Source organism: Staurois parvus, unplaced genomic scaffold, assembly GCF_062004578.1.
Source record: "Staurois parvus isolate SC_StPar_1 unplaced genomic scaffold, SC_StPar_1.0 ptg000860l, whole genome shotgun sequence".
In the NCBI taxonomy this organism is placed as follows: Eukaryota; Metazoa; Chordata; class Amphibia; order Anura; family Ranidae; genus Staurois; species Staurois parvus.
Window position 1 is genome coordinate 2495288 of NW_028318656.1, and position 21366 is coordinate 2516653.

The following is a 21366-nucleotide window of genomic DNA, read 5'->3' on the forward strand; positions in this document are numbered from 1 at the left end:
TGAGTTTCAGATCCTATTTCATGTACAAACGTCAGTTTTATATATATATTATAGCTATGCTTTGGCCTCTTTATAACACTGAATGCCTGCTGTCCACAGGTTGTCCCCCCTCACTGTATATTTGCCAGTAACACATCCGCCCTCCCAATTGGTCAGATCGCTGCAGCAAGTAAAAGACCAGACAAGGTGAGTCCGCTGTTCTGTTGTACCTTTCAGAATTGAGGATTAAGTTCACATTTTATAACATGTTACACCCGTGTTCAGGGTGTAACATGTTACTAAATCAGCAGCCCCCGATTTTTTTTTTTTTTCCCCCCCTCTCCGATTTTGATAGCGGGCAGGGGATCTTCTCCCTGTGGCTGTGCAGGACTCCTCCACTCAGCCATATCATTTATTCATTCAGAGTTCTCTGAATAAACTATAACTACCTTCAGCCATTGCATCGGACAGCTTGTAGTTCTCAGTGAACTACGAGGGTGATGGTGAGCGCTGCCATAGTTCATTGATCTTCCTGGCCTTCAGTAAATGCCTGTCTATATGGGGGGTATGGGCAGATGGCTACACTGACAGTCTGCTGTTCGTTTACCTGAAAAAAAAAGTGCATTTAATTTTTTTAAATTTTTTTTTTTTTTTTTTTAAAAAGGTGAAGTTAGCCTTTAAAATAATTATGTTGTCGGTTTAGCTTTTGTTAAGCCTGTGAATCAGAAGAACATTTTTGTAGTAAAACTGTGTTTCTCTTTGTCATGCAGTAAAATCAACACTGGAATTTTTAAAGCTCTTTTGGCCATACTTCTCATTTGGGTCATGGGAGTGCTTTTAGTTTTGCACTCCTGTGGCCCAGATTCAGCCGACACCAATGAGCTAGTCCAGATTCTTCAAGGATCCTGACAATTAATGTTGGGATCCACCCAAATGCCTGACTGGCAGCTAGCCTGGTTTCTCAGCACGCGGCGCTGAGCCAGTCACTCCCGCCCCCTCCACAGCCTGACGGTGCAGTGAGCGCTGAAGGGGCAAAGCAGGGGCCTTGGCACTCACAATCGGCAGCGCAGCTTAAGCGGTACCTCTTTCCACCACATCCTCCAGTCCTGCCCTGTGTTGTCCCTTGTCATTTAATAGGCAGTTGCATTTTTTTTTTTTTTACAAACTGGTAACAAGTGGCTGATAAAAGAGCAAAAGACTGGGAGGATGAAGGAGACACATAAAATGCCCAATTCCTGCAAAGAATTTCTCGTGAGGGACTGACTAGATCACTCCCCTCAGATGATAGCACCATCCTTATCGCCTCTCATTAACCACTTCCCGTCCGGCCGTTGCATATAAACGGACGGACGGTGGCAGTGCAGGGTCGGGTGGCCGTTTATAAAATGCCTCCTCGCCCCCTGCTTGTGCGCGCTCCCTGGGAGTACGCAGCACCGCGATCCGGTGACACCTGTGTCCTCCGGACACAGCGGAACACCGATCGTCGTACGGGACCTCTGTGCGAGGTCCTGATCATGTGATCACTGATTGGCCAATCAGTGATTACATGCAGAGTAGTAAGCAAGATGTCACTTCTGATATCATTGCTTACTACGTGTGAAATCTGTGAATGATCACAGAGGTCACATGGTACAAGGCTATTCACATCAGCCTTGTACCATGTGACAAACTGTGACCAATCACAGCTCACACAGTTGTTCTCAATGGCTGCAAGAATGCAGCCAGAGAGAAGGAGAAATGATTGCTTTTACAGCCTTTATGGGTGTAAAAGCAATCAGTGTAAAAAAAAAAAAAATGTCATCACCCCCCACAAGTAGTACAGTGTCACCATGGTGACAGTGTACCGCTAGGGTGACAGTATGTAAAAAATAATCTAAAAAAATAAAATAAAAATGTAAAAAAAAAGTTTAAAAATTATAATTTTTGGTTATAAACTAATTTGGGTTATTTTTTTTTTTACTAAAGATAATGGAATCAATTGTAACCAAGATTTATGATGAAATATTATTTATTTGCAAAATTGTATAAGAAAAACACTTTTTTTTTTTCAAAATTTTTTGACTTTTTCATTTACATAGCAAAAAAAATAAAAATCCCAGCGGTGATTAAATACCACCAAAATAAAAATGTATCTGTCTCAAAAAAAGGATAAAAAATTCATATGGGTACAGTGTTGCATGACTGCGCAATTGTCATTCAAAGTGTGACAGCACTGAAAGCTGAAAATTGGCCTGGACAGGAAGGGGGTAAAAGTGTCCAGACTTGAATGGTTAATGCAGAGAAAGAGACTGGGCAAGATGGAATATGGATGATATGAATGCAAAAGGTAACTCAGATTAGCTGGCACAAATGCATACATGCATTGTAATTGCAATTTCAGAGCATTTGCATGAAAAAATTATATACTTTTTAGTTCTGTTTTAAAAATATACTGGTTGCTTCACTACAACTGATTTAGATGAGGACTAAGTGTCCGGTGATTATCTGCCCCTGTCCTAATTAATCTTGCTGGCTAGCTCTGGAATGTGCGCACATAAAGAAACTCACACTGACACGTTTGGTCTGTGAAAACTTCTTCTCTTTATTGAAATGAAAAAGTGAGTTTATATATGCAAAATGATGCGAACATCATGTGAGAACAGCATAAGCATTATATTAGTCTTTGATTGGTCACTCTACACGAAAACAATCTTCTTCAGAGTATAGGCGTGATCTTGGCCGATGTCTTATCTATAGAAAGAAAAATATTCCTCTGTGTTCAAATTCACTCGATGGGAGGGGTTGCTGAGCAGAGGACCGAGGACTACAAAGACCAGCAGACAACAAATATACACACAACACATATATTCATGCAAAGCATTTAGAAATATAAAAATATAAAAGTAGATATATATAGAAAAATGTATATATTCAACAAGAAACCAAATAGGCATTTTACCATATCCATCACACAACTAGCTGTAGTTTAGATCAGGAAACCTACTGAAATATTTAATGCAGGCAACTGATTGCAATGCCTTTCTGGAGACATCTAGGAATTTTTGTTTCCCTTTATTTCCGGTACTTGTATAGCGCCATCCATTTATACAGCGCTTTACATATATATTGTACGTTCACATCAGTCCCTGACCCTCAAGGGGTGTACAATGTAAGGTCCCTAACTCACATTCATACATACACATACTAGGGTCAGTTTAGAAAGGAGACAATTGGCCTACCAGCATGTCTTTGGAGTGTGGGAGAAAACCGGAGTATCTGGAGGAAACCCGCACAGGAGAACATGCAAACTCCAGGCAAGTGCTGTTTGTTTGAGATTCAAACAGATAGCCCTAGTGCTGCCAGGCAGGAAGTGCTAACCATTTATCCACTGTGCTGTCCTTTGTGTGTTGAAATTGGTGGTGTTTAGCTATTCTCCAGACCCAGGACCGCTGGAGCTTGAGAGCATCTGAAAGTTGATGCACATTTTTTTATTTTTCTAGTGAATTGTGTACTTTTTGTTAGAGGTGTGTAATTTGTTCCGATCTCTCTCTCTTGTACAGGTGATAGGAATGCACTATTTCTCCCCTGTGGATAAGATGCAGCTATTAGAAATAATCACTACAGATAAAACCTCCCAGGACACCGCAGCCTCCGCTGTAGCTGTTGGGCTGAAGCAGGGCAAAGTCATCATCGTGGTGAAGGTGAGGGAACGGCAGACTTAGATTATCTGAATTTGTAAGCCGGTTTTAATTTTCTTTTGATGTAACTTTGGTTCTCAACCTCCTTCCATGCACAGACGCAAGTGGAGAAAGCTGTATAGACTAGAAAGGGTTAAGACGGTCTCAGTTACAGTTCCATAAATTGACCTCTGCAGGAAAAAGTTATTTTTATCAGATATTACTTACATACACATCTATCTATCTACAGTGAAGGAAATGCGTATTTGATCCCCTGCTGATTTTGAATGTTTGCCCACTCACAAAGAAATGATCAGTCTAAAAAATCGAATGGTAGGTGTATTGTAACACTGAGACAGAATAGCAACAAAAAAGAAATGCATGTCTAACAAATGATGACTGATTTGCATGTTCATGAGGGAAATAAGTATTTGATCCCCTTTACAAAACATGACTTAGTACTTGGTGGCAAATCCCTTGTTGGCAATCACAGAGGTCAAACGTTTCCTGTAGTTGGCCACCAGGTTTGTACACATCTCAGGAGGGATTTTGGCCCACTCCTCTTGGCAGATCCTCTCCAAGTCTTTAAGGTTTGGTGGCTGACGTTTGGCAACTCGAACTTTCAGCTCCCTCCACAGATGTTCAATCAGATTAAGGTCTGGAGACTGGCTAGGCCACTCCAGGACCTTAATGTGCTTCTTCTTGAGCCACTCCTTTGTTGCCTTGGCCTTGTGTTTTGGGTCATTGTCATGCTGGAACATCCATCTATGACCCATTTTCAATGCCCTGGCTGAGGGAAGAAGGTTCTCACCCAAGATTTGACGGTACATTGCCCCATCCATCGTCCCTTTAATGCGCTGCAGTTGTCCTGTCTCCTAAGCAGAAAAACACCCCAAAGCACAATGTTTCCACCACCATGTTTGACAGTTGGGATGGTGTTCTTGGGGTCATAGGCAGCATTCCTCCTCCTCCAAACATGGTGAGTTGAGTTGATGCCAAAGAGCTCGATTTTGGTCTCATCTGATCACAACACTTTCAGCCAGTCCTCCTCTGCATCATTTAGATGTTCAGTGGAAAACTTCAGACTGGCCAGGACATGTGCTTTCTTGAGCAGAGGGACCTTGCGGGCACTGCAGGATTTCAATCCTTGTCGGCGTAGTGTGTTACCAATTGTTTTCTTGGTGACTGTGGTCCCAGCTGCCTGGAGATCATTGACAAGATCCTCACGTGTTGTTCTGGGATGATTCCTCACTGTTCACATGATCATTGACACTCCACTAGGTGAGATCTTGTATGGTGCACCAGACCTAGGGAGACTGACAGTTGTTTTGTGTTTCTTCCATTTGCGAATGATTGCACCAACTGTTGTCACCTTCTCACCAAGCTGCTTGGCGATAGTTTGGTAGCCCAGTCCAGCCTTGTGTAGGTCTACAATCTTGTACCTGACATCCTTGGACAGCTCTTTGGTCTTTGCCATGGTGGAGAGTTTGGGATCTGATTGTTCCTGTGGACAGGGGCCTTTTATACAGGTAACAAAATGAGATTAACAGCACTCCCTTTAAGAGACTGCTTCTAATCTCAGCTTGTTACCTGTATGAAAGACACCTGGTAGCCAGAAATTCTGCTGAATGATAGGGGATCAAATACTTATTTCCCTCATGAACATGCAAATTAGTGCATCATTTGTTAGACATGCATTTCTTTTTTGTTGCTATTCTGTCTCTCTGTGTTACAATACACCTACCATTCGATTTTTAGATTTCCTTCACTGTGTGTGTGCGTGTGTGTGTGTGTGCGTGTGTGTGTGTGTGTGTGTGTGTGTGTGTGTATATATATATATATATATATATATATATATATATATATATATATATATATATATATATATATATATATATATAAATAATGAAATTGTCCAGGGCATTTTAACAAATAGTTAAGCTTAGTATTAATGTTTCTTGTGATGGAAAATCTCATTTCAAATTTAGACCATTATGCCCCTTTGGAGGTGGACCTGATCGGATAGTCCATTCACATCTATGGACTGGCGGGTGTAAGCAGACTTGGGTCCGTTTTACACGCACCTACCTCCAATCCAATCTGGTCTGTTGAAAAAGGGGGGGATCCGTTCCCCTCAATCTAGGCAAATCAGTTCAGGGGCAGTTGAGTGTACACACAGGCAGAGACCATTTACACCCGGCAGTCCATAGAGCAGAGCAGGCTCTGTCCGTGTCGGCTCTGCATAAACTGTCATCCACCCACTCTGTTCTGATCAGTAGGGAATCCGTAGACCGATTCCCTGCTGATCATAACAGAGTCCGCCCCATGTGAAAGTGTGATCCCATATGAGTTCTGGTATTTCTTCACCGTCAGTGAGCAATGTCAATACTGAAAACAAGTGATAAATGCTGCCTTCTCCTCTACTTGGCCTCATGCCGATACTTGTGCTGCCATCTAGCGTCTGAAAATGCACTGCCATACAGTCACAAATCTCTGTAGTTTGCATTCTTTTTATCTGCAGGGCTTTGTAATTGGATCCCATTTAGGAATCAGAATAATTTGTGTCTTTTGTAATAGGGAAAGCCATATTTCCCTTTTTATAGTTTTAAAGATTCAGTTCACCCAAAATTTGGTATTTTAGTGTTTGATAAATGCTGAGAAGTTAAAGCAAATTTAGGATAAACCTTCCCACTCCCAGCATGCCTAGAACTGAAATCAGATCAGGGTGGATACTTTTACAATACATTTAAATGATACTTGGTGTAACATGAAGGCTTTTGTTTCGATTCCTATTCCTACACCTACTTTTACTGTTTAACCCACTTTCAGGATGGGCCAGGATTTTATACCACAAGGTGTCTGGGCCCCATGATGGCAGAAGTTGTGCGAGTTCTACAGGTCAGTCATAAATATTCTTTGTATATATCTGTTCTATAGGTTACGTTTATTCTTTCTCTATACATCTTCTGGTTTGTATTCTTTTCTCTGTCAGGAAGGGGTTGCCCCCAAGAAACTGGATGCTCTTTCCACTGGATTTGGGTTCCCAGTGGGTGCCTCTACTCTGGCTGATGAAGTCGGGATTGACGTGGCAGCTCATGTGGCAGAAGATCTAGGAAAAGCTTTTGGCGAGCGCTTTGGAGGAGGCAACATTGAATTGTTGAAAGCCATGGTGCAGAAGGGATTCCTGGGTACGTTTTTGGGACTCTATGGGAGAGATTTACTAAAACTGGAGCGCTCAGAATCTGGTGCAGCTGTGCATGGTAGCCAATCAACTTCTCACTTCAGCTTGTTCAGTTAAGGCATTGACAAACCTGGAAGCTGATTGGTTTCTATGCAAAGCTGCACAGGATTTTGCATTCTCCATTTTTAGTAAATAACTGGTTTACAAGTATGTTATTTTGCTTACATTGTAGGCACACAGATGTTATAGTAACTGATGGGGAATGGTAATAAAATAAAACTTTTTTTTCATATGTCATTATGCACAATGAAGTGATCAAAACATTTGTGCAACGATTTTTGTTACTTAGGATATTAAAGTGTTAATAAACCCTGGACCCTGCATTCACTGTATTTAGTCTCCCACAGTACATACAATATGGAAATGCAATTTAGTAAATATAAACTGCTAAATACCTTTTCTCATCAGCAGTATATAGCAGTCTTGTGACTTCTATCAGTGTCCAGCAGAGCACTGGTTAATTGTGTTTGGAGGAGTGGCTGTCCTATGAGGCCATTTTTACTGTTTAATGACGAGTAAATATACTTACAAGACAAGGGAATCCTGCACTGTCCTCTGCTGCTGCACAGCCAGTCTTGCACTCGCCTCTTTCTTCAGATCATCAGGAGCCAGCTGTCCCTTCTGTTTGCTGCAGCATGTCCTCTGATGAAGCAGCATCAGATCTGTCACATGCATAAGGTGAGATCTGGCACCAGGACATGTAGTTTTATATGTAGGTGCAAGATCTCACAAAGTTCCCCCTGATGAACAAAACTGCCGCCTCCTGGTAGGCTGCAGGAACAAAACCGCCGCCTCCTGGTAGGCTGCAGGAACAAAACCGCCGCCTCCTGGTAGGCTGCAGGAACAAAACCGCCGCCTCCTGGTAGGCTGCAGGAACAAAACCGCCGCCTCCTGGTAGGCTGCAGGAACAAAACCGCCGCCTCCTGGTAGGCTGCAGGAACAAAACTGCCGCCTCCTGGTAGGCTGCAGGAACAAAACTGCCGCCTCCTGGTAGGCTGCAGGAACAAAACTGCCGCCTCCTGGTAGGCTGCAGGAACAAAACTGCCGCCTCCTGGTAGGCTGCAGGAACAAAACTGCCGCCTCCTGGTAGGCTGCAGGAACAAAACTGCCGCCTCCTGGTAGGCTGCAGGAACAAAACTGCCGCCTCCTGGTAGGCTGCAGGAACAAAACTGCCGCCTCCTGGTAGGCTGCAGGAACAAAACTGCCGCCTCCTGGTAGGCTGCAGGAACAAAACTGCCGCCTCCTGGTAGGCTGCAGGAACAAAACTGCCGCCTCCTGGTAGGCTGCAGGAACAAAACTGCCGCCTCCTGGTTGGCTGCAGGAATTAGCTGAAATGTTGTGATCTCCAAGACGGGCTATGAGGAATAGGAGGGGGTTGTAAGCAAAGGATTAAAAAAAAAAAAAAAACGAGATATTTACTAGCCCTGACATATATAAAAAAGAAAAAAGTCATATTTTTAATATTGAGGAGGAGAGAGGATATTTTTGTAATTTTTAGCCGAAAGGTTTGATTTAATAAAATGCTTAAAGGAAATGTTAATTCTCAACATATTCACATTTTATGATTTTTGTTACAGTTTAGGTGCTTGTTCCAGGTTTTCGTTCACAGATCTGTTGATTCTTTCCCTTTTAGGCAGTCTGTAATCAATACTGTACAGTCCTGCCAAATAATAGTTGAGGAAATATTAGTAGGCTACATAGAAGTTTTTCAGTCATTCTGAACAGATGCGTAGACTTATCTGTGTGCCAGTACTGTGCTCTGCAGGGACGAAGGGATCAGAAAGTGAAACCACAGCATACAGTGGACAGGTAAGTATTTTTTTTCTTTTTACATGCTGGCTTCAACCGACTGCTTTAAGCAGGTGATGGGGAAGGGGTGGGGGTTTGGCAATTTGATATTCAGAATTGGCACTTGCTGGACTGCCACGCCTCTATTTGTTAACCCATTTTGAGTACCCATGTGTTCTGAACCCCTTTATACAAGATGATTAAATGACTCCATTCCTTGGAGAAACATGGGGCTACCATTGCTCCCCTTGTTCTGAAAATGCTTGTTACCTGGCTCTCTGTCCTCAGTGTCCTGACCAAAGAGAAGATGGCGGTGCTGGCTGAGAGAACCAGGTACAGCATGAGAAAGCTCTGATTTCTCAGCACTAGAGGAGAGAAAATGTCAAGGTTCATCTGCTATATATCGTTTGTATACTTACACTTAGTTGCAGGCAGGAGCCCTGGGGACCTCACTTATGCTTCTGGTCATGTTGAATGGAGGAGACCTTGTTTATGGTGAATGGAGGAGACCTTGTTTATGGTGAATGGAGGAGACCTTGTTTATGGTGTGCCTGTGCATTATTTATAACATCTAAATGAGGATTATATTCCATAAGCTGTATTTTACATGGAAGAGTTATTTTAACCTGGTTATTTACCTCTTGATAATTTTAACCTATTATTCAATTCTCCTGCTGAAATATGTTATTGGAATCCTTTTTTCCGCATGAAATTGGCACTTTCATTGCCTTTGTGAACGCAGCCTCATGAACGCAGAGCCTGAACATCCTTGTGTTTTTGTCGCAGGCCGTAAATCCGGGAAAGGCTTCTACATCTACCAGCAGGGAGTGAAGGACAGAGCCATCAACTCTGGTACAGAGGAACTTCTGGCGAAATTCAAGCTGCAGGCCAGACCTGAAGTGTAAGTCTTAATATGATTAAACAAAAGAAATGGCAGCAGCTCCCTCAGTTTATAGCTTAAAAAAAAAGGGTCAGGGAGTGTACCAAAAGAAAGAAAAAGTGCTTTGCCCTGCTTGCTGGTTATTTACAATAGGTATAGAACAGTCACCCCCCTTTTATTATTATTATTATACAGTATTTATATGGTGCTAAAAGGTTTGCTCAGCGCTGTACAATATAGTGGGGGACAGTACATTAGACAATACAGTAACAAAACAAAACAAAACACGAGGGGTTCAAGGGCCCTGCTCTTTCAAGCTTGCAATCTAGGAGGGAGGGGATAGTGGTACAGGAGGGAGTGGCTGTGGGGGATGGAGTGGAGGAGATTGGCTGTTAGGTGAGGGTGGGGTAGGCTTCCTGTCAAGGTCCTACCTTTTTACCAGAGGTTATGTTACTCCATGTGCTGGCATCCATCTTGGATTTCTGCAGAGCATGGTGGGAATCTTTTATGCCTTCAGGTCTCTGAGGTCCATCCCCCAGAGGGGTGTGGCTGATGACAAATAAGCCTGTGTTCCGCACATGCTCTTTGCACTTGTGTCTTTGTGTTGCTGTTACTCTGTTCTGACTCTCGTGACGCTCCTGGAATCTGACTCGGCTTGTGACCTGACCATTCTTTGTGTTCTCCTTTGATCTGACCCTCCGTTGCTGAACCCGGCTCGTGACCTGTGATTCTCGTCTGCTGTCCTGTACCGTTTTTGTCTCGTTGTTGTTGACCCGGCCTGTCCGACTACTCTATTGTCTTTACCACTAGCTACACGCCATTGGCGGCGGCCATTACCGCAGCTGGGGTGCCTCAGGGGCCGCGACCTGGTTCCTGGCTGCGTCAAGTCCATCCCCACCATCAGGGGCCCTGGTGAAGGGCAGCCTGGGACTTAGACTCCGCGCCCTGAGGGACTTCGGTCTGTGGGTGGTGGTTGTCGTCAGCCTGTGCGTTACATTGATATTAGGCCTGCCTGTCTGTTTCCCAGCTCCTGCCCTGACACTTCCCTGAAGAGAGAGGTTTTCAGGGTGAGTCTAAAGGTGAGGAGGGTAGGTGACAGTCTGATGGATTGGGGTAGTGAGTTCCAGAGGATGGGGGGGAAGTCCTGGAGAAGTCCTGCAGTCGGGCGTGGGAGGTGGAGACCAGGGAGCTAGAAAGTAGGAGGTCTTGTGAGGAGTGAAGATTACGGGTTGGGTGGTATTTGGGTATCAGGTCGGTGAGGTAGTTTGGGGCAGCGTTATGAATGGCTTTGTATGTCAGTGTTAGTAGTTTGAATTTAATGCGTTGGGCAATCGGGAGCCAGTGGAGGGAATGACAGGGGGGTGGCGGATACGGAGCGGTTGGTAAGGTGGATGAGTCTGGCCGCTGAGTTCAGGATAGACTGAAGCGGGGATAGTCTGTGATGAGGTAGGCTGGTGAGAAGGGAGTTGCAGTAGTCCAGACGTGAGATAATAAGGGAGTGAACGAGTTGTTTAGTAGTGTCTTGGGTTAGGAACAAACGTATTTTGGAGATGTTGCGGAGGTGGAGCCTGCATGAGTTTTCCAACGATTGGACATGGGGTTGGAAGGACAGGTTTGACTCTAGAGTGACACCTAGGACTTTGGCTTGCGGGGTGGGACTGATGGGGGCATTGTTGGTCGTGATGGAGAGGATGGGGGGGGGGCGCGGGCTGGCGGGAAAATTAGGAGCTCGGTTTTGGAAAGGTTCAACTTGAGGAAATGGAGCGACATCCAGTCTGATATGTCGTTCACTAGGAGGGCGATACGGGCGGAGAATGAAGGGGTGAGGTGAGGGGTGGAGAGGTAAATTTGCGTGTCATCGGTGTAGAGGTGATAGTTGAAGCCGTGGGAGTGTATCAGTTTGCCGAGGGAGGAGGTGTAGATGGAGAAGAGAAGGGGCCCGAGGACAGAGCCTTGGGGGACCCCAACAGAGAGAGGGGGAGGTGGTAGCGTTAGAGGTAACGTTGAAGGAGCGTTGGGATAGATAGGAGGAGAGCCAGGAGAGAGCGGAGTCTCTGATGCCAAGGGAGTGTAGTTTATTAAAGAGGAGGGGGTGGTCAACTGTGTCGACGGCCGCAGAGAGGTCAAGGAGTAAGAGGACTGAGTAGTGGCCATTAGCTTTGGCGGTTAGCAGGTCATTGAGTGATTTTGAGTAGAGCGGTTTCGGTGGAGTGTAGGGGACAGAAGTCAGACTGTAGTGGATCAAGGAGGTTGTTGTCAGTAAGGTGGGCACATAGGCGATTGTAGACTAAGCGCTCAAGGAGCTTAGACGTAAATGGCAGCAGTGAGATGGGTCTAAGGTTGTTCAGGTCGGTGGGGTCCAGGGAGGGTTTTTTGAGTTTGGGGGTGAGGTGCACGTGTTTTAGGGGAAGGGGAATGCACCAGTGGAGAGGGAGAGATTGAAGATGTGGGTGAGGGAGCGTAGGATGGAGGAGGAGGGTGACTGTAGGTGTTGTGTGGGGACAGGGTCAAGGGGGCAAGTGGTGAGGTGGGCGAGTTGATGGGGTTATAGTGGGAGGGAGGCTAGGTGGGGAGGTAGGTTGAGCATTGGCGATGTCCTTACGGATTACGTCCATCTTATTTTGGAAGTGATTTAAAATAATCACTTTTATTGCTTTGCAGCCTGAAATGAAGACAGGCAAATTTTTTGTTTTATCCAGCTGTATGTACTCAGTGCAAATTATAACATCCAAGTGAAAGATATAACACCAACATGTCACCAACTTGTTGCACCTCCTTTTGCTTTAATTCCAGCGTTTAGTCTGTTGGGATTTGTCTCTGCTAACTTTGCACATCTAGACTTTGCAATATTTGCCTGTTTTTTTGCAGAATTGACGTTCAGTTCAATTTTATGGGAACCGTTTGTGGACTGCACTTTTCAAGTCATTCCAGTTTTCAATGGGGTTTAGGTCTGGGTTCTGACTAGGCCATGCAAGGGCATTTACCTTTTTCTCTTCCAACCACTGTAGGCTAATTTTTCCTGTGTGATTTTTCTCATTGTCCTGTTGGAAGGTAAACCACCTTTCCATTGGCAATGTTCTGGCAGAAGGCAGCAGATTTTCCTCCCAGAATGTGACAGGATTTGCCCCGTACATTTTTTTTTCTTCTCTCCTTACGAGTTCTCCAAACCCTGCTGTAGAGAAACCTCCATAACAGGATATCCCCCCTCCATGCTTGGCTGTAAGAATGGTGTTATTTGTATGGGGAACTGGATTGGATTTCCACCGAGACATACAGTTAGATCCATATATATTTGGACACAGGCACAATTTTAATTCTTTTTGCTCTGTATGATACCAGAATAAATTAAAACGAAACAATCCAAATGATATTGAAGTGCAGACTTTCAGCTTCAATTCAAGGGGTTGAACATATATGTCAAGTACAAATGTTAGGAAGTGCAACCATTTTTATACACAGTCCCTCCATTTTCAGGGCCTCAAATGTAATTGGACAAATTAATATAATCGTAAATAAAATGTTTTGTTGAGAATCCTTACTGGCAATGACTGCCTGAAGTCTGGAACCCATGGACATGACCAAAGATTGGGTTTCCTCCTTTCTGATGCTTTGCCTGAAGTCTGGAACCCATGGACATCACCAAAGACTGGGTTTCCTCCTTTCTGATGCTTTGCCAGGCTCTAACTGCAGCTGTCTTCAGTTGTTCTTTGTGGGTCTTTCTGCCTTTAGTTTTGCCTTCAGCAAGTGAAATCCATGCTGAATTGGGTTGAGATCAGGTGATTGACTCGGCCATTGCAGAATATTCCACTTCTTTTCCTTCAAAACCTCCTGGGTTGCTTTTGCAGTGTGTTTTGGATCATTGTCCATCTGTACTGTGAAGTGCTGTCCAATCAACTTTGCTGCATTTGGCTGAATCTGGGCTGACAGTATATCTGTAAACACTGCAGAATTCATCCGGCTGCTTCCGTCTTCTGTCACATCATCAATAAACACCAATGACCCAGTGCCACTGGAAGCCATGCATGCCCATGCCATCACACTGCCTCCACCCATGCCATCACACCGCCTCCACCATGTTTTACAGATGATGTTGTGTGCTTTGGATCATGAGCTGTTCCAAGCCTTCTCCACACTTTTTTTCTTCCCGTCATTCTGGTGCAGATTCATCTTTGTTTCATCCATCCAAAGAATGCTTTTCCAGAACTGACCTAGCTTTTTTAGATGTTTTGTTGGCAAAGTCTAATCTGCCTTTTCTATTCGTCAGGCTTATGAATGGTTTTCACATTGTGGTGAACAGTCTGTATTTGCTCTCGTGAAGTCTTCTCTTGTTGTAGACTTTGACAATCATACGCTCACCTCCTGGAGAGTGTCCTTCACTTGTCTGGATGTTGTGAATGGGTTTTTCTTTACCATAGAGAGGTTCCTGCGATCATATACCACTGTTGTCTTCCGTGGACATCCATACCTTTTTTATGTTGCTGAGCTCACCAGTGCATTCTTCTTTCCTCATAATGTACCAAACTGTTTGTTTGGCCACTCCTAATGTTGCTGCTATGTCTCTGATGGATTTGTTTTAGTTTTTGAAGCCTTATGGCCTGTTTTCACTTGCATGGACAGCTCCTTTGAACGCATAATGTGGGTTCACAGCAGTAGATTCCAAATGCAAATACCACACTTAGAATCAACTCCAGACCTTTTCTATGCTTAATTTGTGAAGAAATAATGGAGTAGCCCACACCTGGCCATGAAACAGCTTTTGAGTCAATTGTCCAATTACTTTTGGTCCCTTGAAAAAGGGGGGATGGCTACTCTTAAGAGCTGTAATTCCTAAACCCTTCCTCCAATTTGGATGTACATACCCTCAAGTTAAACCTGAGAGTGTGCGCTTTCAGTTCATATCCATTATATAACTATAACTTGAATATGTTTTGGTAAATACCTGACAAAAACTAAAATTGTACCTGTGTCCAAATATATATGGACCTAACTGTATCATTTAGTGTTAAGGCAAAATAATTAAATCTTCGTTTCATCTGACCAGAACACCTTTTTCCATGCAGCCTCAGAATCTTCAAGGTGCGTTTTTGGCAAAGCTCAGTGGAGGCTGCATGTGGCCTTTCTTGAGGATCGGCTTTTTTCTTGCAACCTTTCCTTACAAGCCACATTTGTGATATTGTTGTCACAATGACCACTGTGTCCTGACACGGCTTCAGAGTTGCTGTAGGCCTCTTGGTCGCCTCTCTGACCAGTTTCCGCCTGGCTCTTTCATTCAGTTTGGAGTGACGTCCTGATCCAGAGAGGGTCTGTGCTGTACCAGATACCTTCCACTGCTTGACAATAGACTTCGCCGTGCTTCTAGGCATTGATAAAGCCTTTGAAATGTTTTTATATCCATCTCCTGACTTGTGCCTGTCCACTACCTTATCCTGGAGATTTTCTGACAGTTCCTTGCCACCCATAGTTAATTGTGTGCTTCAGATCCGCTATCAGAGACTGAAATGCTCCAGGAGAGCTCTTTATTTTCATTGTAGTTACCCCTCCCCCGCCAGAACTCCCAGGTCTGTCTATCTCACCGTACTAGTTCATATAAGAAGCAGGAAGGTTATTCAACTTGCCAGAACCACGGAAACTTAAATAGTGTGAGTGACATTTGGTCTTTAACCGCCTCCCGCCCGCCATATAAGGAAATGACGGGCGCAAGGCTGTTCTCTCGTTCTGGGAGGACGTCATATGACATCTTCCCACTCAAACCGCATGTGCGCGCCCCCGGGGGCGTGCAGCGCAGCGATCGGTGGTGCGCTGTGTCCCTGGGACACAGCGGAAAGAGCCGAAGAACGTCAGCTCTGTCATGTGATCAACTGTTTCCAATCCCAGCTGATCGCATGTAAATAAGGAAATGCCGGTTATCGGCATTCCTCTCCTCATGAGCTGTCACGCTGACAGCTCGTGAGAAGAGGAGAGCCGGTAATCGGCATTACTCAGAGGGGACATGTACACTGATCATCAGGACACTGATGATCAGTGCAGCTCCATCAGTGCTACATCAATGCCACATATCAGTGCCCATCTGAGCTGCCTTTCAGTGCCACCTGTCAGTGCTGCCTATCAGTGCCGCATGAGTGATGCCTATCAGTGCTCATCAGTGATGCCTGTCAATGCCCATCAGTGCAGCCTATCAGTGCCCATCAGTGCAGCCTCATTAGCGCACATCAGTGAAGGAGAAAAAACACTTGTTTACAAAATTTTATAACAAACTAAGAAACATGGTTTTCTTTTTTTTTTTTTTTTCAGTTTTTGCTTTGTTTAGCAAAAAAAAAAAACCGAGAGGTGATTAAATACCACCACAAGAAAGCTCGATCTGCCAAAAAAAAAATTGATAGAAATGTTATGAGTACAATGACTGCACAATTGTCATTGAAAGTGTGACAGCGCTGAAAGCTGAAAATTGGCCTGGGCGGGAAGGGGTATAAGGGCCCTGTAGGCGAGGGGTTAAAAGACACTTTTTTTTACTGCAGTCTTTCTCACCCTTTTCAACACAGAGGAACCTTTGAAATGACTTTCCAATCTGACAGAACCCCTGCTAAAAATGACTATATCTATAACTCCTGATACATTACTAAGATGGTCATTGGGAAGAATGCTCCTTACAATTGTGGTCATTGGAAAGATATAGCTAAAAAGATCAATGATTGTCAGTGGGAGGTAAAAAAAAAATTGCTCATTGATCAAGGAACCCCTGGCAACTTCTGGAGGAACCTTAGGGTTCCACGGAACCCTGGTCGAGAAACCCTGTTTTACTGTATCCTTTTTTTTTTTTTTTTGTCGCAGCTGCACCGATGAGGACATCCAGCTGCGTCTGGTCACCCGGTTTGTGAATGAAGCCATCATGTGCTTGCAGGAAGGAATCTTGAGCAATCCAGTTGAGGGAGATATCGGTGCTGTGTTTGGCCTGGGCTTCCCGCCATGCCTTGGAGGTAAGATCGTATTTGATCTATTAGCACTTTCTGTGCTGCTATATCTGGAAGGCAGCACTATGTCAGCAGGAAACATTCACTGACGTAGTTATATGGTTGTTTTCCACAATAGAGAATGTGAGGGGATTGGGGGGGGAGCTGCAAGGATATCCATTCTTTGCAAATGTGTATTTACCTTTCATTTGCCGTATCTAGACATAGTGTTTGCAGACTGAACTCTGTGCAAATTTTCCTAAATCTAAACTTCAGACATACAGGTGAAACTCCAAAAATTAGAATATTGTGCAAAAGTTCATTTATTTCAGTGCAGCAACTTAAAAGGTGAAACTAATATATGAGATAGACTCATTACATGCAAAGCAAGATAGTTCAAGCCGTGATTTGTCATAATTGTGATGATTATGGCTGACAGCTCATGAAAACCCCAAATCCACAATCTCAGAAAATTAGAATATTACATGCAATCAATAAAACAAGGATTGTACATAGAATATCGGACCTCTGAAAAGTAGAAGCATGCATATGTACTCAGTACTTGGTTTGGGCCCCTTTTGCAGCAATTACTGCCTCAATGTGGCGTGGCATGGAAGCTATCAGCCTGTGGCACTGCTGAGGTGTTATGGAAGACCAGGATGCTTCTTCTGCATTGTTCGCTCTCATGTCTCTCATCTTTCTCTTGGCAATGCCCCATAGATTCTCTATGGGGTTCAGGTCAGTCGAGTTTGCTGGCCAATCAAGCACAGTAATCCCACGGTCCTTGAACCAGGTTTTGGTGCTTTTGGCAGTGTGGGCAGGTGCCAAGTCATGCTGGAAAATGAAGTCAGCATCCCCATAAAGCTCGTCTGTGGAAGGAAGCATGAAGTGCTCCAAAATCTCCTGGTAGACTGCTGCGTTGACCCTGGATTTAATGAAGCACAGTGGACCAACACCAGCAGATGACATGGCTCCCCAAATCAACACAGACTGTGGAAACTTCACACTGGACTTCAAGCATCTTGCAGTGTGTGCCTCTCCATTCTTCCTCCATACTCTGGGTCCTTGGTTTCCAAATGAGATGCAAAAGTTGCTCTCATCAGAAAAGAGGACTTTGGACCACTGAGCAACAGACCAGGTCTGTTTTTCTTTAGCCCAGTTTAGATGCTTCTGACGTTCTTTGTTGTTCAGGAGCGGCTTGACAAGAGGAATACGACATTTGAAGCCCATGTCCAGGATCCGTCTGTGTGTGGTGGCTCTTGATACACTGACTCCAGCCTCAGTCCACTTCTTGTGAAAGTCCCCAACACTTTTGAATGGCCTTTTCCTGACCATCCTCTCCAGGCTGCGGTCATCCCTGCTGCTTGTGCACCTTTTTCTTCCACACTTTTCCCTTCCACATAAATTTCTATTAATGTGCTTTGATACAGCACTTTGGGAACATCCAACTTCTACTGCAATTACCTTTTGAGGCTTTCCCTCCTTATGGAGGGTGTCAATGATGGTTTTCTGCACAACTGTCAGGTCAGCAGTCTTTCCCATGATTGTGATTCCTACTGAACCAGACTGAGAGACCATTTAAAGGCTCAGGAACCCTTTGCAGGTGTTATGGTTTAATTAGCTGATTAGAGTGGGACACTTTGAGTTGAGAATATTGCACCTTTTCATATTCTCATTTTCTGAGATTGTGGATTTGGGGTTTTCATGAGCTGTAAGACATAATCATCACAATGATGACAAATCACGGCTTGAACTATCTTGCTATGGATGTAATGAGTCTATCTCATATACAGTGGGGCAAAAAAGTATTTAGTCAGCCACCAATTGTGCAAGTTCTCCCACTTAAAAAGATGAGAGAGGCCTGTAATTGGCATCATAGGTAGACCTCAACTATGAGAGACAAAATGAGAAATAAAAATCCAGACAATCACATTGGCTGATTTGGAAAGAATTTGCAAATTATGGTGGAAAATAAGTATTTGGTCACCTACAAACAAGCAAGATTTCTGGCTCTCACAGTTTGAACTTGTTATCGGTATAAAAGACACCTGTCCACAACCTCAAACAGTCACACTCCAAACTTCACTATGGTGAAGACTAAGGAGCTGTCAAAGGACACCAGAAACAAAATTGTAGACCTGCGCCAGGCTGGGAAGACTGAATCTGCAATAGGCAAGCAGCTTGGTGTGAACAAATCAACTGTGGGAGCAATAATTAGAAAATGTAAGACATACAAGACCACTGATAATCTCCCTCGATATGGGGCTCCACGCAAGATCTCACCCCGTGGGGTCAAAATGATCACAAGAACGGTGAACAAAAATCCCAGGACCACACGGGGGGACCTAGTGAATGACCTGCAGAGAGCTGGGACCAACGTAACAAAGGCTACCATCAGTAACACACTACGCCGCCAGGGACTCGATCCTGCAGTGCCAGACGTGTCCCCCTGCTTAAGCCAGTACATGTCCGGGCCCGTCTGAAGTTTGCTAGAGAGCATTTGGATGATCCAGAAGAGGATTGGGAGAAGGTCATATGGTCAGATGAAACCAAAATAGAACTGTTTGGTAGAAACACAACTCGTCGTGTTTGGAGGAGAGAGAATGCTGAGTTGCATTCAAAGAACACCATACCTACTGTGAAGCATGGGGGTGGCAACATCATGCTTTGGGGCTGTTTCTCCGCAAAGGGACCAGGACGACTGATCCATGTACAGGACAGAATGAATGGGGCCATGTATCGTGAGATTTTGAGTGCAAACCTCCTTCCATCAGCAAGGGCATTGAAGATGAAACGTGGCTGGGTCTTCCAACATGACAATGATCCCAAACATACCGCCCGGGCAACGAAGGAGTGGCTTCGTAAGAAGCATTTCAAGGTCCTGGAGTGGCCTAGCCAGTCTCCAGATCTCAACCCCATAGAAAACCTTTGGAGGGAGTTGAAAGTCCGTGTTGCCTAGCGACAGTCCCAAAACATCACTGCTCTAGAGGAGATCTGCATGGAGGATGGGCCAACATACCAGCAACAGTGTGTGCCAACCTTGTGAAGACTTACAGGAAACGTCTGACCTCTGGTATTGCCAACAAAGGATATATAACAATGTGATTGTCTGGATTTGTTTTCTCATTTTGTCTCTCATAGTTGAGGTCTACCTATGATGCCAATTACAGGCCTCTCTCATCTTTTTAAGTGGGAGAACTTGCACAATTGGTGGCTGACTAAATACTTTTTTGCCCCACTGTATTAGTTTCACTTTTTAAGTTGCATTACTGAAATAAATGAACTTTTGCACGATCATTTTTCGAGGTGTGTGTGTGTGTGTGTGTGTGTGTGTGTGTGTGTGTGTGTGTGTGTGTGTGTGTGTGTCTGAGTTCATTGAAGGACACAGCTTCTTTATCCATTACTTACCAAACAGGGTTGCATAGCTCCACCTACAGGAGTAGGACACTAGGCAGCAAGAAAAAAAACACTGCAACTTGGCACCTCCTATGGGCAGTCTCCTCTGGGCATAAAACCCCTCTCTGCTATAGGCCGTCAGACATGCTGCCTAGTGTCTCCAGGATTATGGATGTGATCTTATGCTGGGAACTGTGGTCCCATGGCTTTTTTTCTTATCTTTTTTTTTTCCTGGGATTTTTTCGTTTCCAGCGGAGATTTTCTATCTATTTCTGGGGTAGGCGATGGGCTGGATAATCTAGATCCAGTGATCACCCCAGTCTGACCATCGAGTGCATGTAGACCGCTAACTCTGCGCTCAGTTGGTCACAACGATGCACCATCCTGGACCGGGGTGGCCAGCGAGTTAAACGGCTCCCGGGGGATACATATGTCCGGATGCCTATAGTCACAGTATTACCCCTGGCCGACAGCCCCCCAGTTTGGTGAAGAGGATATGTCATGGGAGCATTATCCACACACACTAGCTGGATTGGCAAGTAGATGCCCACTCCCCTCCATTGCCGCACATGCTGTGGGGTGCGGGTACTCCCGCACTACTGAAATAAATGAACTTTTGCACGATATTCTAATTTTTTGGTGTGTGTGTGTTTGTATTCCAGACAGATTTGTAAAACAGTTTTATCTAGAAAGTTTAGTTTTCCAATGCACATTACTCTACAGTGTCAGCTCGGAAGTAAAAGTTTTGATTATCCACATTCTCTACCTGCTCAGCAGCTGTGATTTTTTTGCTTTACATATGAAACCCTTGTATCTGCGCCACACAGGTCCATTCAGATACACGGACGCCTATGGAGCAAAGCGTATTGTGGAGAAGATGAGGAAATATGAAAGCGTGTACGGAAGTCAGTTCACCCCCTGCCAGCTCCTGCTTGACCACGCCAATGACCCCAGCAAGAAGTTCCACCACTAACTATCTACCTGTATCAGGGCTGTGTCCAGTGTTTGAGCCCTGAGACCAATGATTGTAAGGAGGCCGCGGAGGAGAGGGAAGGCTAGAAGCCGTACGTGCCTTAGATCTACGATTACTCAGGCACTGCATCCCGCCTTGAAGAAGCTTTTCTTGAATGGAGTTTAATTTTTGCACTTAGCGCTGGCTAAAAGACTTAACTCGAATGTCCCGTGTGGATGAGGAAACCTAGATGTCTGAATCCCAGCAATGCGTCCATTCCACTGTGGGCATAAATAATAAAACGTTTCATTTCTGTTTTGTGCTGTGGCTGATTTTCATTTATGGGGGTTGTCTAGACTTCTTTTTAGCTTTTTTTTGTTTTTTGTTTTTTTTGTTTTGTTTTTTTGTTTTTTTTCCACTATGAAGACGTACCTTTTCTTGGGATGTGTAGTTCATTGACCGCAAATGACCTCCAAGATCTTAGCCATCCTGCTGATAGCATAGGGAGTAATAAAAGCTATTTCTTG

At 44.4% G+C, this 21366-nt stretch overlaps 1 protein-coding gene across 1 annotated transcript in view; it reads left to right on the top strand.

Moving 5' to 3' along the window:
• Positions 1 to 21157, top strand: part of HADHA (hydroxyacyl-CoA dehydrogenase trifunctional multienzyme complex subunit alpha) — an 84610-nt gene extending 63453 nt beyond the window's left edge. The window contains exons 14-20 of the mRNA XM_089655654.1: positions 100 to 186; positions 3519 to 3659; positions 6465 to 6533; positions 6628 to 6823; positions 9451 to 9565; positions 16373 to 16518; positions 20715 to 21157. Coding sequence (XP_089511780.1) covers positions 100 to 186; positions 3519 to 3659; positions 6465 to 6533; positions 6628 to 6823; positions 9451 to 9565; positions 16373 to 16518; positions 20715 to 20860 — 900 coding nt within the window. The 3' untranslated portion in view covers positions 20861 to 21157. The remainder of the gene's footprint in view (positions 1 to 99; positions 187 to 3518; positions 3660 to 6464; positions 6534 to 6627; positions 6824 to 9450; positions 9566 to 16372; positions 16519 to 20714) is intronic.
• Positions 21158 to 21366: the final 209 nt, after the last annotated feature.